The following is a 16,321-nucleotide window of genomic DNA, read 5'->3' on the forward strand; positions in this document are numbered from 1 at the left end:
AGATTTTCAGTCCAACTAAGAGGTGAATGTCTAGCAGATGATTATAGCAGCAGCGTGGACAGCACCCTCCCACAGATAAGCGCGGAGGCGAGGCCTCTTGTCACTTAGGACATGGTGCCATCTAGAGGGAGTATGTGGTGCTTTGCGTCTTTGCCTCTTAAAGGCTGAGGTGATACAATCTCTGGTATAAGCCCATTATGTAAAAAAACAAATACGAAATATTGGTGGTGGTTTTTGGATCCATCATGTGTTACAGAATATTAAATGAATAATAAATTGTGATACAACTATTAGAAACAAAATGATATAGGCTAGGGTTTTCAACATTTTTAAATCTTTTAAACAGCGTTCAAAAATAGATTTTTGAAACATGTTTATTTTTAACAGAAACCAACAAAAGTATTATTCAGTAAAATACAGAAAAATAATTCCATACATTTAAAGTCATTATGCATACTGACTACTACTAAAACTGCTGCTGGAACAAAATAAAATAAAGCTCGCATATAAATTCAATCTACAGTACCATGATACATACACAAATAAATGTATGTTTGCTAACTAAACTAGATCATTACGAATGTGTAATTTAACTTATAATGACTTTATTGCACACAATGCTCTACACTTTCCTTGAAAGAATATTTGATGGTGAGTACACGAGAGTTACATAATACGTATCAACTGTTGCTGCAGCTTTCAATTATTTTCATTATTGTAGTATTGCTTTCACTATTACATATTTAATCTGTAGAATGTCAGCAAATAGTGAACAATTCCTGTGACATCTCATAACCAAAACTGATGTGTTCAGATTTTTTATTCAACCACTGGTCTGAAACCAAAGATATTTGGGTTATTATCATAAGAGCAGTGAATCCTCACATTTAAGTAACAAGGACCAGCAAATGTTTGGCTTTTTTTCCTTTATTTTTTTTTTTGAGAAGTGAGTGAGATGATTAATGGATTTTTATAATTGCTGCCAATTGATTTATACAGACTTATACAAATACCAATTATGCAAGAACCAGTCATATTCATGACTTTTAAGTAAAGGTAAAAAACTTAAAGTTAAAAGAAAGGTTTATGTTAAATCATCGACCTTGTACAGTTTGACCTGATTAAGTGAAATGTTTAGAGCAGTTTTAGGGTCTACTTCTTGCTGCGGCAATGGGCGCCAACCACCATGTAACTGTCAGGTGAGATGTTCAAACTGGGTGGCTTGGTTCTGTCCCTGCAAAGCCTGACCTCAGATCTTTTGGCTGGACCTCCTCCTCTACAGGGGTCGTGTTTCTGCAGGTAACTTATAAAGGTCTCCCAGCCGCCGCCTACACGTACCATCACATGACGCTCATTCAGCATCTGCAAAGGTGACACAAGACAGCACGGTCAAGACGGGAAAATGAGCAAAAAAATGTGCATATATTTTCTTTTTGTTGATGAATAGAACTCTCTATATTAAAAAAGCAGCCCCCCCTCCTCTCCGCACACACACACACCAATCTAATATTTACAACCTTCTTGTGTGAAGCTCTGGCTATGAAAGGTAAATGATCTCTCGGATAGCTTTGTCAAAATCTCATTAAACCAAATGAAACAACACCTCGTGGCACCAGCTGAGCACACGCACAGGACTAATCCACATATGAACATGCGTACACACACATGCAGTGATGCACAAAGGCACACCCACATGGATCTGCAATACCTAACAAACAGTATTTTGAACAAAAACAACTTCAGTATAGCCAGTCTGTCTGTTAACAGGAGTTGCAGAAAGGTCAGATGTATCTCAACACATCGTTCAAAGACAGCCGTCCTTACAGCTGAAAATGAACTGCTGCCATGGCAACTACAGCCACAATATAAAGCCTTGAGAAAAAAATGAAAGGAGAAATTGAGATGAGTTCAGCACAGACTCTCAACTCCCAGCAGACATTAATGTTCCCAGGAGGCCTTGCAAAGCAATCCATTGTCCTATCAGCACCAGCCCACCCCCCCCTCTTGCCTTGTCGCCAATAAACCCTTCATTACGGAGCCATTAAGAATGTGATAATACAAGTAGATATACTCCTCTTATGTGGCGAGGTGTGTGTCACATGCATGGGGTGAAAAAAATCAATGGCACAAGCACAGACGCACACCGACACAGAGGGAACCCCAGACGTGGTCCGTCTCAGCTGTCATCCTGCAGATTAAAATGTTGAGGTTGACAGAGGTCAAGTCTGACAAGCTGAGTAAAGCACTTTACTGTCAGACGTGGGGGGAATGTAATTCTGACTGGTCTCAAAATAAATAAATAAATAAATCCAGTCATCAACCAAAGTTTATTCTTAAGAAATTAAATATTTTTTTTAAAAATCCAGCATTTATTTCCGCTTCCAGATTCATATGTTTAATATGTTATCAAAATTTTCTTTGATTTCTGCGCTCTTTTTATACTGCGTAGTTTTATCTGTAATGTTTAACCCTTTGAAACATGAGCAAATTGGCTTGATTTCTTTCTAAAACATGGAAAGAAGGGAATGAGCAACCAAAAAAAGAAATTACCCCAAAATTAGCAAAAGAAATTAGTAAAAAGTACAAGAAAAATACCTGAAAATGTGTCTATAGAAAGGATGAAAAAAGCAGAGCAAAGTACAAGATCAGCCACCATTTAACAAGAAAATAAATGAAGGTAAATGACTGCTGTTGTCATGTTATGCCATTGTTACTGTTCAGAAAGAACATGTTATATGTCACACTAGAGACCAACACTGTTGTTTCAAAGGCCACGCCCATCACTCCTCTTTTGGTCCCACAATGCTGGCATGCTGTCTAAAATCACACACTGGAGCGGCTTCACGCTGCCATTGGTTAGTTTTATGTAAAAAATGCAAAAGCAGCATAAAGAAGGGCCTTTGGAGCAGCCCTATAGCATAATCTCTGTGTAAAACGGGCTATGACTGTTTCTTGTTACCTGCTTAGATAAACTGACAATATTAACTGTGTTTCGATATGTGATTTGTGTATTTCCATAGCTAAACTCAACCGCATATTATACATTAGAGCTATTCTAAAGCAGGGACACACACTGCAAATCTAACATGATGATCATTTAATGGAAAACAGCCAGTCTCTATCTGTACTGTAATATTAAACACAAGCCCTCTTTGTCAGGCAGACTCCTTTATTTCTGTCTCTACACCTCCCCCCTCCCCCCCGTCAGGTCTCCATACAAAGTGTGCTACGTCTGCAGACCATAAACTACCGCCTGGATTCCCCTGTGTCCTTCCTGGCAGCTCCATTGATTCCCTCTCTCCTTTTCTGCTGAAAGATGTATGAGTGTACTCAGCGAGGAGCTGTCATTTAAGCCACCACCAGTAGGAGGCACGCTTTAGCCACAGCCATCTGGCTTTGATGCTGTTTTGTTTTGGGGGGGGGTACAATCAGTCCTTTTTAAAATTTAAAGTACAGAAAGAAATTAAGTAGCACTACAGTGTATGGGCTGCTGACATATATGTGTCTCATCTCCTATCTTTATTTCTGCTGTATGCAGGTCTGCTTTGATCTCAATGAAAATGCATGATTAAATAAAGTATAATGTATATGATATATGTGGGCTACTGTATATTGAAGAGCCCCTGGGTCAGCACATAGTCTGCAGATAAACTATTCTGAAAATAACACTGATTAATTATCAAAGATTTTTTACCTCTTCTTTCCTTCAAAGCTTTTGTGCTGAGTTTTTCAAGGTTTGATGATAAAAGTTTTCATATGAAGTAAAGGTTGTAAAGCCCTTTGAGCCAAGTTTTTGCTACTAAAATTGACTTGAATTATTTCAGAAGATAAGTAAAAAGATTTAAGCCATGCTATTAGCATGACTCAAAGGATGGCAATGTGAGTCATTTTATCCGTCATTTTGACATCCGGTTCAAGTGTTATCATTCCATTAAATGACTGTTATCACTTGTTATTGGGTGCAGTATTTCTGCATGCCATTTATCTCAGGATTTAAAATTGGGCATGATGTCATAGGAGTTAACTGTGTTCCAGTACAACAAGAAAACCCAAGATATACCAGTTTTATCCAGGTTAGACATCATTAGCAATACCAGTTGATAACAATGCACCATATTTTGCTCATACAAACACAGTAGCAACATGTCCAGTACTGTGTGTATGACTAACAGTATATACATAATAAACAGTTCATTATAACAGCTTTCACTTCTGCTGATGCATGAAGAAGCCATCTTGGATTTTGAGGTTGGGGTTGGCAAGGATCTTCTGACTGTGACCTCGGAAATTACTATTACCCAGTTCAATCAGAATGGACCATATGGCCCTATTCTATCTCCCAGTTAGGCCTACGTTTATTACTAGGCGGCAAACTCTAGTGGTTGTGGTAAATAGGCAAACAAGCAAGTCAGGTGACATAGTATAAAGAGCGACAAAGTCACCATGGGGAGAAGTTCAGATTAGATGAATGGGTCAAATAAACAAAAGGCTTTGACCCAGGAGAATGCCGCTTGTGTCCTGTGAGAAACCAAAAGTCACTGTTGACTTAATTAAACTTACATGCATTTGCTAACTTACCTGACCAACTTAACTTATCTCACATATGCTATGTCCAAATGATACCTACATTATTTAAAGCCCAAACCATGACCTGTTCCCAAATCTATTCGAGTCGTTTTGGTGCATAAACCTAATGGTGGGTATGCACCTTATGGCCTGCTGGTAGGTGCAGTTTGCCGAAGCATTAATAGAAGAGCTCTCATGGCATTTTGTACAGACATTCATGTTCTTCTTAGCATTGTATTAGATGAATATTAAATGTAATGACAGAATACCTGCAAAACGAATGACATTCCCTTCAGCATTAGCATAGCTTAGCATGCTTATGCTAAACTAAAGTGGTGGACATGATAAAAATGACACCTGCTTAGCATCAAAATGTTAGCATTATACAGTAAGACTATGTTACTAAGACTACTAGTAAGACTATTACTAAGACACTAAGTTCACAAGTTACTGTTGGCATGTTACATTTGGCTCAAAATCCGAAGCGATTAATTGAAGTCTAGCTCCAGTGTAGGTCAAGGGTCACCTACAGAAGCAAGACCATGGGGCTTCTAGTCAATGACACTTAAAAAATGATGATAAGAGGGTTGTCTGCGAAACGCTGCTCCGAAGGCAAGAAAAACTATTTTATCACACTAGTTTGGGTCCTGATTTTGGTTCCAGTCTTCATAATAAGACCTTTTCATTTCACTTTTTAGGTTCATGTCTTATGTAGACAGCATGATAAACAGGAGAATTGATGCTTCATGATATTAAGAGGTGTTTTGAATGTCTTTTCCTTCCATTGACACAGTCAGACAGTGTCGCTACAAAGCCGAAGGAGAGCCTAATTGGGCGCAGAAAAGAAAGAAAAGCCTTCCTCTTTTTCAACACCAAAGAATGGCGGAGCACTCCGGGGCCAGTGTGATTGAATAGACTCCAGAGGGAATAGAGAAAGGGGGAAGAGGTGGGTTGGTGGGGTAGAAAGTTACACGTGAGGAGGGGGCGGTCATGCTCAGCCGCTCATTAACAAGCTGTCTGATTAAACCCCTCACTAATGACTCTGTCTCGGTAATCAATAGTATCTGCTCTTTAAAAAGGTCTGTACACATTAAATGGGGTGCTCTCTCCTAGGAGCTGCACAGGGGTTATCGTGGTATATGGTAATTGAGGTTTATGGCATGTTTCCCTGCACGCACGTAGGCAGCTCAAGGTAATGGATGGAGTCAGGGTCGATGGGCTGTGGTGCTCTATTCACACAGCTGAGAAGTGATTGAGAAAAGGGAGGGGAGCCGTGCAAGTAGTGTCTACAAACTAGTAATTATAGCTTGAAACTGACAGAAGGACACAGAGTTATGGTGAAATATTGTACCTGCAAGGCTGCATAAAGCAGTCAAGCACAAAAGGTCAATAAGTCAAGAAAGAGCAGAAAAACAAATCCTTGAAATATTGAAATATGATTTTTCTTGCATTTTGTTGTATCTGACTGTAAACTAATTATACGCTTTGGTTATCACATCTTTATTGCCTTTCTTTGATGTTTTGTTCAAGCCCGTGCTCCCCTGTTATTGACAGGTGTGCTGTCAAGAAACAGGTGTTCTGTGACTTAAAGGAAGGCATTTTTTTCTAAATGGGCAGTAAAAACATGTTGTCTGTCAGCTGGTCAGAAATATAGCTGTTGTAAACGGATGCTCCAGCATTGATTACCATTTTAGAGAGTGTCGGGTCAATACAATCTACAAATCATTAAATCAGTTCCAACCATAAACTGTATGTAAAGATGGACAACATGACAGTTCTCAAAAGTGAAGCAAAAACATCTCGATCGTCCTGGGTCAAAGTACACGTCAATTTTTTTTTCTCCTGAAGATGGTTTCTGTCATTTTTAGATAGTTCTTTTGAATAAATGAAAAATTTAATTGCCCCAAGGGGAATTTTCTTTGTACAAATGTGCATAAGGATTTGACATCGTGACTGACAGCAGTGGTGCCTCTTGCAGTGGGTCAGACAGGTGTATTGGCAGAAACTCGAGATCGCTACTGCACAGACTCTGTCTCCAAATGAGGTCACCAGCACAAGATGGAAGCGGCCATATCAGGGATATCGTGGCTTCATTTTTGTACAGTCGGAATGAGTGGAGATGCATCATTCTTCTTTATATATAGTCTATGGTTCCATTTAGCGACCAATTAGCCACCAAAGCTGTGATACACCTCTGAGTGACTCTGTTTGATATAGAAGATAGCTTATATGGTTACATTTATTCTGCTGAAAAATAGACCATTTTAAAATTTGCAGCATGTGCTTTTAATAGATTTATAAATAATGCCTTGCTTAGACAACATACTCTATACAGTGTTCACTAAATATATATTGAAGCTGTTATATTTCCTGTTTGTATTGCCTGAAGTAAAGTAAAACCTTCCTCTTATGTTCACAACCGTCTATACCCAGGAAGACTTGAAATCCTGAGTGGGCTGCCATTTGAACCACACATCACGTTCATATCTTTGCCAAATCATCCTGAAAGAGACATGTATGTTTTTCCTTCAGATTTGAACTCTTCGCTGAAGGTCTATGTACTGAATAAAATCACTGTCAACCCAGTCTTATCCTGACCATTGGTTGCCAAGCAACTCTGCCTCCCCGAAGGCAATTCCTCGAGCCTTTGTACAGACGCACACGGCATGGTGCACGACTCAGGGAGGCTGAAAGGCACCAACGTCTCCATCCCAAATGATTGCTAATCAGTATCTCTGACACACTGCACTTGTTGCTGACTCAGCTGTTGATTAATAACCTGAGGGCCTTCACACCTCACATCTCATTATGTTTTAGCATCTATGACGCATCTTCACCGGATGAGCCATAAGATTATATTTAATAAGTCATGGTATCAAACTACAAAGTGATAATTTCACACATCAGAATTCACACGAATGCATCTAATTTTACACAACTGAAGCTTAAATTTAGTTAGTTTACAGCCTTAATGCATGTATCTTATAAAACAGCATATAAGCAGTTTTATTATCAATCTAGTGGAGGCGGTGTGCATGAACAAACCATCAACCTGGTTATCAGAAGAAAACGTAGGCATTGCATGTTTAATGCAAACCATAGATATGTTGTATTTGTTCATTTTATTTGCATCAGTAACGCTTTTTAAGTGATGCAGTTTTGATTATATGTGTATGAGCCCAGTTCCTCATTAGGACGTGGAGGGGAAGATGGACTGTAAAACAGCTGCCAAGCTGCAAAGCACTGTTAGAGCCTAACAAACAACAAAAGGGGTTGTTTTTTTGCACAACATCTGCAGCATTTTTAGCCTTAACTGTGGCACTAAAACCTAGTTTCTAATTTAAAAACATGAATTTTTATGACTAAAGAAGTTTTGTGATTAAATATGACTATGTGTTAATCGTAGCACTGTTGAAATGTAAAGAAACATAAAGTGTCCTATTATCTGCTACATGTATAAATATTACACATGGTTTGCAGAAATTTACAATGCCAACAGTTTATTCTGGCAACTGGGTTGCAGTCTTCTAGAATATATACATTTATAGCTGATGTAGCTGTTCTGCATCAGCTAATAGGAATTCTAATAAAATTGTGAATCCTAAAATGTGTTTTTAGTACCACTAATTTGTTTTGTTATATTTTTATGTGAAACATAATTATAATTCAGTAACTATGCTCAGTGGGAGTCAATTCTCAAGCGTTAGGAAGTGCTTGATATCTACACAAGTGGTAGGAAAGAGGTCAGGGAGGATGGTGGACATATGACATACATTTTGATTAGGGAATAATTGAATGTTTGGATAAATAATAGTAAACATGTCCTGTCTCAGGCTTACAGTCTGGACTTTTTCAATATTTAGCCAAAACCACCATATTTCCCAACCTATGTGTTCTCTTATTTTGATAAAAAAAAAAAAACTGGAGTGGCATACTACGTTTGAAACTTAATTTCTAGTAGACAGAGTAAACGTGAACATACTCACCCGTATATATAGAACTTTATCCCCAACACGGTAGCAGCCTTTAGGTTGCTTTTCAACAAGGAACCTGGTGGGACAGCTGCAGGGAGGGTTTCCAATAATATTCCTTACCTGGAAGGGATTAGACACAGAGATGGTCAATCATTCATTCTCTGTTAAGTCGAATAAGCTTACTTTCACTGTGAATAAAATACGCACAATATCATCCAAAAGGTTGTTGGCACTGGTGCTCCTCCTGCTTGTGGATCTGCTGGAGGAGCGAGGAGCCGCAGGTGGGGAAACGATTGGAGGCGTAGCTGTGGGTGTGTGGTTGATTATTGTGACTTTGGTCGATACCAGGGTTTGGGTTGGCGAGGGTGCTGGCAGTGGAGCTGGAGCAGATGTATCAGCGATGCAGGATGAGGAGAACAAAGGTGTTTGTGTGGAGGCTGTGGTTGAACAGGGGTTAGAGGCTGAGAGGGAGGAGGACTGAGGAAGGGATAAACATGTAGGTACTGGGTTTGTTGTGGCTGATGGAAGATCAGAGGCGAGGGAGGTAGCGAGGGGTTCAGACAGACAGGTTGTGCTTGGAGTGAGGGGCGCAGGTGGATGAGGAGGAGGAGGAGAGGGGACTGGGGGTAGGGATGATTGTGATGGTGAATACAATGATGTAGGAGGAAAAAAGGAGAAGGGCAGAGGGGATGTTGGAGATAAGCACCCTGCCTCTTCCCTCTCTATCTCCCTCTCCAACTTCACCAGCCCCGGAGGCTCCACTCCATACCTAAGAGAGGTTTAACAGATATATCAGCAATGGTTGGATAAATCAACACTAAATTACACAGCACATTCCCAACCAGGAATTTTTGAACGCCAAGGGATACTTGTGCAGTCCCCGCAGGGCATGTGGAAAGACTGAAATTGGTATAGCTCAACTAATTTGAAGAAAACATACATTATTATTGATACTGAAAAATAAATTCATTTATTCAGCCATTTGTAACTGAACACCATGAGTTTCAAGAGTGTGTGAAAACTTAGATCTGAATAAGTTTTTCAATTAGGTCATTTAACGTATTAAATAAATGATTGACCTTAAAGGAATAAGCTAAAAATATATAGACGGTAGATTTTTTAATTCATTTTTAAACAAAGTTTAAAACTGTCCTTAATCCTGCGAAGTCTTTGAAATTTATAGAATGAGTTCGTTAAAATCAGCAGCTACTATGATAATTCCATCCCGTTGCTTGGACATGTTGCTGCTGGTGGCATCATTCAATATCTGCAGTGCATTTTTTGAATTTGCATCTGTCTTGTGTCCTTATGGCTCCCAACAAGGTCTGCAAGTGAAGCCAATATGGAAGTGCCAAAATCTGCAATTCATCAAATGGCCACTTGAGGTTGGCAGCAAAACAGAGTTAATCCTCAGAGACTCCCATGTTAAAATTCATGACTTTACAGCAGAAATAAATATGTTTAAAGTTACACATATTTCAGGGCAGGGCCACTTGAGTCACAAGCTGTCTGCGAGGCTTTGCTACAGTCTATGAGTCAGATCCACCCTCGCTTCTCCGCAGCTCCAGCCTCTCATCCAAATTTGGTCACTTCAACCTCCAAAAATTTAAGATGGCGATGGCCGAAATGCCAAAACTGAAGGCTTCAAAACGGCATTCCATAAACCAGTGGGTGACATCACGGTAACTACGTCCATTATTCATACAGTCTGTGGTTTGTATGCAGATTTGTGATGTGACTGCAGCACCCCCAAACCCCAGTGTAGCACAGTGCCTGTCATATATATAGACTTTTATAGAATTACCTGTGTTAAGTAATAAGCAATTTAAATATTAACTAATGAACACATTAGGAATATTAAGGGTTGAAAGGGTATTCAAGTTCATCTGTAAGGGGCTCTAGGGCATAGCAAAAGCAGATATAAAATAATTTAGACATGTAGGTGCTCTGTGATGGTTTAGCATGCTGCATCTTGTAAATGTAAAATCTAAAATGTAAAAAAAAAAAAAACAACAACAGATAATTTACTTTGTCAGTAAATGGACACTTTCTTTAACCAGGAGAGCTGAAGTTTTCTGCTCAGTGTGATTTAGTTGTAATATTTTTCAGTAGCTGTACCAAAGGTGGGGCAGTTACCTGGCTGCAATCCTTCCCAGCTCCATTAGGCACAGACACACCTCCCGAGGCTGCTTGTGGAGGACTTCAAACAGCATACACAGAGAGCACAAACAAAGAGGGTGGAGGGGGAGATATAAAAGCATAAAAAGTCACTCATCTGAAAGGAAAGATGTTTCCGGAGATAAACTTTTGTCTGTGTCAAAAGCAAACAGGAGCTGCAGTCTGAACAGAGAGGGCACATGTTCTGTGTCTATTGTGAATCTCTGTCTTTGAAGCTGAGCAGAAATTCCTGTGGAGGTGCAGCTGAGGGCATGATAGCATGAAAGCTTCATAAACAAGTCTCCTGAGCAGCTCGATGCAATCAGTTGGGACAAGAAAAAGTCTTGGTTTGTTAATTTGTTATGATGATTTGGTTGAGCATGCATGTCCAATATGTGCAACCAATCTCTAAAAGTCCACAACAAAACAGAAAAAAAAAAAAAGATGTAATGAGCACAGAATATGTCACTAATGGTATTTTTATTCACCTGTATTTGACATCCACCATTATCATCATCATGGCTGCAGCAAGAAAAGCAGATGAGAAAAGATAAAATGTAATAATCTGTGACTTTGTGTCAGTGAGGCAGAAAACTGCAGAAGCCTGTCAAAGTACAATAAGTTTACTCTCAATTCACCTCACTCAGTTAGTAAAGTAGGTTAATCTGCCTGCAGGATGGGGGGAATTTATTGCTAGTGGGGATTAACCTGCAAATTATCATTCTCACGCACCTGCCGCCCTGCGTAGACATGCCAGAGTAAAATGTGGACGTTTAATGATACAGAACAACGTTAGCATGTTAACTTCATGTTGTTGTCTCCTGCAGGCACACATCATAGCATCATACATGCAGAGGGTGAAAGAGAGAAATGATACAGGGAGTCTGAGAGCAAAGAATCATATAATCATCACATTTAAAATGTTACAGCCCATCCCATACAGCTAAATCAAATTCCCATGCTTGCTAAAGCTATTGTAAATCACCAACAATACCAGTTATGTAATGGTTTTCAATTAGACTTTGTTCATTTATCATTCATGTATCCACTTGGTATGTTTGTGCATTGTGCCACTCCCTTTGCTGCCCTCATTCCACCTGCTGTTCATCACTCACCTGCTCCTCATTCCCCCATTAGCTCCCAGTATATATACCAGTCCAACGTTTGGCAGCTCTCTGCGAGATTGTCTTTGTGCCCTCCTGCTTTAGCTTTTCAGCATTTTTTATCTGCATTGTGACTTTTTGATCAAGATTTTGACCCTGCCTACATTTTGGATTCCTGCTCAGCCCAACCCCTTTTTAATTTGTCAATTGCCTGAATTATTTTGCATCCTTGTACTTTGTCCTGCTCAGTAAAGACTCTGCTTTTGTTCACCTGCCTTCTGAGTTGTGCTCTTGGGTTTTTCATGAGTGCACTGTGATAAATTAACCAGAAAACATACCAATGCACAGGAAAAATTCAAACAAAACACATTTATACACAACCCTTTTGTTTTTGATCCCTTTGTTCACAGATTTAACTTAAAGAGCTAAGGCTTTCTTTATGCACGTAAAAGATATACTTCTTTGGTAAAATCCATGTAAGTGAGCACATCTTCTCCAAGACACCTGACAGGTGTGGCATATCAAGATGCTAATAAACATGACTGTTGCTTACAGGTATGCCTTGAGATGGTCACAATAAAAGGCCAGTTGGATGTAAAACCAAATTCATGGCAATGACATTAAAGTCATCTTATGGTACTTAAATGAACATTCAGTTCACAGGCATCAGGTCTGGTGAATGTTCCTGCAGCCAGCATGCCAATGGCACGCTCCTTCAAAACTTGTAACATCTGTGACACTGTGTTGTGTGATCAAACTGCACATTTTAGAGCAGCCTATAACTGTGACCATCACAAGGCACACCTGTGTAGTAATACTGCTGTTTAATCACCATCGTGATATGCCATACCTGCTGGGTGAATTGATTATCTTGGAAACAGTGCTAACTAACACAGATTTTAACAAATGTTTGTTCAAAATTTAAGATTAAAAAATCTATTGAGTGCCTATAAATGTCTTAGATCTTTAACTTAAAGCTGTGAGAACTTGTTGAGAAAACTCAACAACTCAAAACTAAATGCTTGTCCAAGAAAATGAAAATAAATGTGTTATTTCTTTTAAGCATTAAATGGTGCAAAATGCTGAGTCCCTCACATTGATTCAGACAGAGTTTCGCAGGTGGAAAAAAGCAAGGACATAGTAGACAAGAGCACTAAACACATCAGCACAGAGAGATTTAAGAGTAATGGAAAGATAAAGCACATGATGTTCTCACACAACAAACAGAGCCTACAGTAGATAGATATGAATGGAAATAAAAGTCTAGAGACGGCTCTTGTGACTTAATGAAGGTGAAAGTCCAAAAATTTTAATTTAATTAATAACACACTGTAAGTGTTGCATGACATGATTCACTTTAGAGCTTCTTAACTTCATAATGTAAGGCCCAATCTCCGGCCTTAACTCACCCAAATCCTCTGACTCGAAAAGGTAAGCCTCATCAACGCCAATCTTTCGACACCAGTAAAGGAAGTTGGCTGTGTTGTCTCGGGCGAAGAATGATCCAGAAGTTGCATCGGCTCGCCAGTTAATCACTCTTCTTATTAAAGGCTGTGATTACACACACACACACACACACACAGAAATGGTATTTCATTGTACTTATATATAAATGGTAAATGGACTTGCATTTGTCTCGCACCTTTCTCTTTTTTTGACTACTGTTATACTATGTATCACATTCTCACACACACATTGAGATATTGGCGGCTGAGGCGCAGAGGCTGAGGTGCCCCTTGCTACCCAGCGAGTATTTTTTCCCCAAGGATACTTTGTACGAGCCAGGGATCAAACCACCAATCTTACGAATAGTGGACGACCCGTTCTATCTCCTCAGCCACAGCTGCATTGAAGTGAGAATATAAAATATTCAATATGATGAATTCTGAGCTCATACAACCAATGAATCTTTTTGGGCAAATGTATCCTGGCCCCTCACTCATACGCTAACATACACATACATGTTCAGAGCTGCCAATTTTGCAACTTTCTCGCTAGATTTAGTGACTTTTCAGACAGTCTTTGCAACTTTATTTCTTGCCCCTTTGAAACCAGAGCCAAGTGGCTTGATTTCTTTCAAGAACATAAGAAGAGGATAATGGGCAACTTTACAAGAATTGTCCCAAACACCAAAAATAAAAGAAAAGAAAATCCTTAAATTAGAAAACAAGAAATTAAGAAATTACCTGACAAAGGTGCCACATACTACAGAATTTTTAATATATAATCATAAAAATATTTTTTAAAAATCAAGACATTTTCCCCATTTATATTTTTTTATCGATAATTTTCTAATAATTCTGTCTATCTCGCTTTTTTTTTTTTTTTAGGTCCTTTTCTTGTCACTTTTTAATTATCCCATGCTTTTTGAAGGACATTTCTTGCCATGTTGTTCCTTCCCTTTTTTCTATGTTTTTGAAAGAGAGCAGACCAATCTACTTAACTGTTTACATGCGTATAAAATGTGTCTGAACGCAGGACAGGAAGACCGGTGTCGATCCAGGTTTCAAAAGTTAAAAAAGCTAGCTAGCAACCAATCCGACAAATGACTCTAGATGATTTGATTTGAACCACAGTGAACACCCACCATAATGATTGGCTCATGGGGCACGAGAATGGTTATTTAGAGGCATCCCCTTCTCTAACATCGAGGCACAGCTGGCTCTGACTCATGCTATAGTTAGTTATCAGTTCATCATGAAAACACACCAAAAATGACAGCACACAATAATAAAGCTACGTGAGGACATGTGGACATTCATGGTTATTAGCTAAAGCACATATGGTCTAATTTTTTTAAGATCAAGATTAAGATTTGGTGGAATAAAAATACTGGCATGCTGTGACTTTATGTTTTAGCAAGTTGATTGAATCCTCTCTTCTGTATGCATGTTTGCGTGTGTGAATATGTGCATGATGTTGTGTTGTTGCAGCACCTTGCCATTGTTGGTGTGCATCATCTTCTCCTGGAGCAGCTGTGCCAGTTGACAGAGGAGAACGCCGTTATCCAACCTCTCCATCAGACCGTCTGCTGTGAGGTCCACACCTGAGGATCCACACACAAACACCAAACTGTGTAAAGTAACTTATAGTTACTACTCAAGGCTCATCATTTTACTTTCTGCCAAAAAGAAAGAAACCCAGATCTTTCCAAAGGAGTACTTAAAACAATATTTCTCTCACACTTTATATCCCAATTCATGCTAATACTATTGAGAACTATTTATATAGAACATCTAATACACAAAATGCAGCTCTAAGTGCTCTACAAATTTAACATCGAGAGGAAAACAACATTATCTGTTTAAATCTAGTCCTCATTTATGGATTTACAAAATACCAAATGTAGCCACAGGAATGTTTTGACTAAGAAAAGCTGTTAAGTGGCAGACTCATCCTGTTGGAGTCTTGTCACTTACCAGACACCTTCCAACATGTTGTGGCATGTGCAGACCCTTTTTGTTTTCCCTCACAGTGCAGTAAAGTGGGAAAAACATCCCTTTCCCTGGAATCCCAGCCACAATACCCGCCGTGGAGAGGTGTTTCAAGGATTTGGGATAATAAGTAGGTTAATGTGCTTCTGTGTGCAGCTTTTTTTTTTTAACCTTGTCTTCAAAATAAAAGCTCCAGTTCCAAACTTTCAAAGGTTATTTATCTGTTGATTACTGTGAGTAATTCAGTTCTCTAATCTGTTTACTGTTGCTGATGTGGAGCCGACGTTGTTAACATGAGTTTGCTATATGAGGATTAATGGAGGTAAAATGTCTCACCCATGATGGTGTTGAGCCAGAAGGCCAGGTCTTCCTTCATGGGCAGCAGGCTGGCGTCATGGCGATAAGGCAGCCACTGGTTGTACTCCTGAGGACTGGCGAGGCCGGGCCCAGAGTGTCTGTACTTTGGGCTGAGAAGACAGTTCATCCCCAACCCGGTCAGGTGCCTGGGGCTCAGGGGACTGTCGAGACTGGTGTTCATCGCTTCCACTTCACTGTCCATGCTTCAGCTCAGATTGGTCTTTGATGGACCCTGGAGGACCAGATTACGCATGTTTTTAATGCTTTTATTAGGTTTTGATTTTAACATTTTGTATAAAGTGAGTATGCTCTTATTAACAGTTAAATTTACCAATGTTTTCATCACAATCAGAGGGTTTGGTTTAGATTTAGCAACATGTTGATTGATGTACAATTGACCATGAATCTGAGTCCCTCTGGTGAATCTACTATGCTAGGGTTTAAGTACTTTAATTAAAATTAAAATCAGATAACAATTTTTTGTTTTAAATTGTAATTGCATTGCAATGAACTTTTTTGGGGGGGTACAGTTTGTAAATATTCTGATTTAGTAAACATGTTAAACAAGCTAATGAGGCCTCTTAACTTCAAGGATTAGTTCACTTCCCCCCAAAGTGTAACTTTTCAATCTGGATTGTCCCCGTATGTCTGTCTGCAGTATAGGTCATAGAGTCCTCCCCATCCATGTTAGTGAATGGGACAAACTAAAAAGTGCACGCCAAATAAATTT

The 16,321-nt window shown here is 39.3% G+C and overlaps 1 protein-coding gene across 1 annotated transcript; it reads right to left on the minus strand.

The window, feature by feature from the left end:
* Positions 1-731: 731 nt before the first annotated feature.
* On the minus strand, positions 732-15,793 carry LOC121947598 (growth arrest-specific protein 2). Its single transcript, XM_042492706.2, has 7 exons — positions 15,571-15,793; positions 14,737-14,846; positions 13,210-13,351; positions 10,677-10,740; positions 8,748-9,309; positions 8,553-8,660; positions 732-1,362 (listed from the first exon to the last, which is right to left on the minus strand). The coding sequence occupies exons 1-7, from the start codon at positions 15,791-15,793 to the stop codon at positions 1,153-1,155; spliced, it is 1,419 nt and encodes a 472-aa protein (XP_042348640.2). The 3' UTR covers positions 732-1,152.
* Between the last annotated feature and the right edge of the window lie 528 nt (positions 15,794-16,321).

The sequence above is a fragment of the Plectropomus leopardus genome, chromosome 1 (assembly GCF_026936395.1).
Source record: "Plectropomus leopardus strain MGB_pleo_1.0 chromosome 1, ASM2693639v1, whole genome shotgun sequence".
NCBI lineage: Eukaryota > Metazoa > Chordata > Actinopteri > Perciformes > Serranidae > Plectropomus > Plectropomus leopardus.

Bases quoted from the DNA above. Each gene is read 5' to 3' on its own strand.
- LOC121947598 (XM_042492706.2), bottom strand. From the start codon at position 15,793: ATGGACAGTGAAGTGGAAGCGATGAACACCAGTCTCGACAGTCCCCTG. The intron at 13,352-14,736 runs GTGCTGCAACAA...GTGTAATCACAG, and splicing joins TGCACACCAACAATGGCAAG to CCTTTAATAAGAAGAGTGAT. The intron at 8,661-8,747 runs GTGCGTATTTTA...AATCCCTTCCAG, and splicing joins ACAACCTTTTGGATGATATT to GTAAGGAATATTATTGGAAA.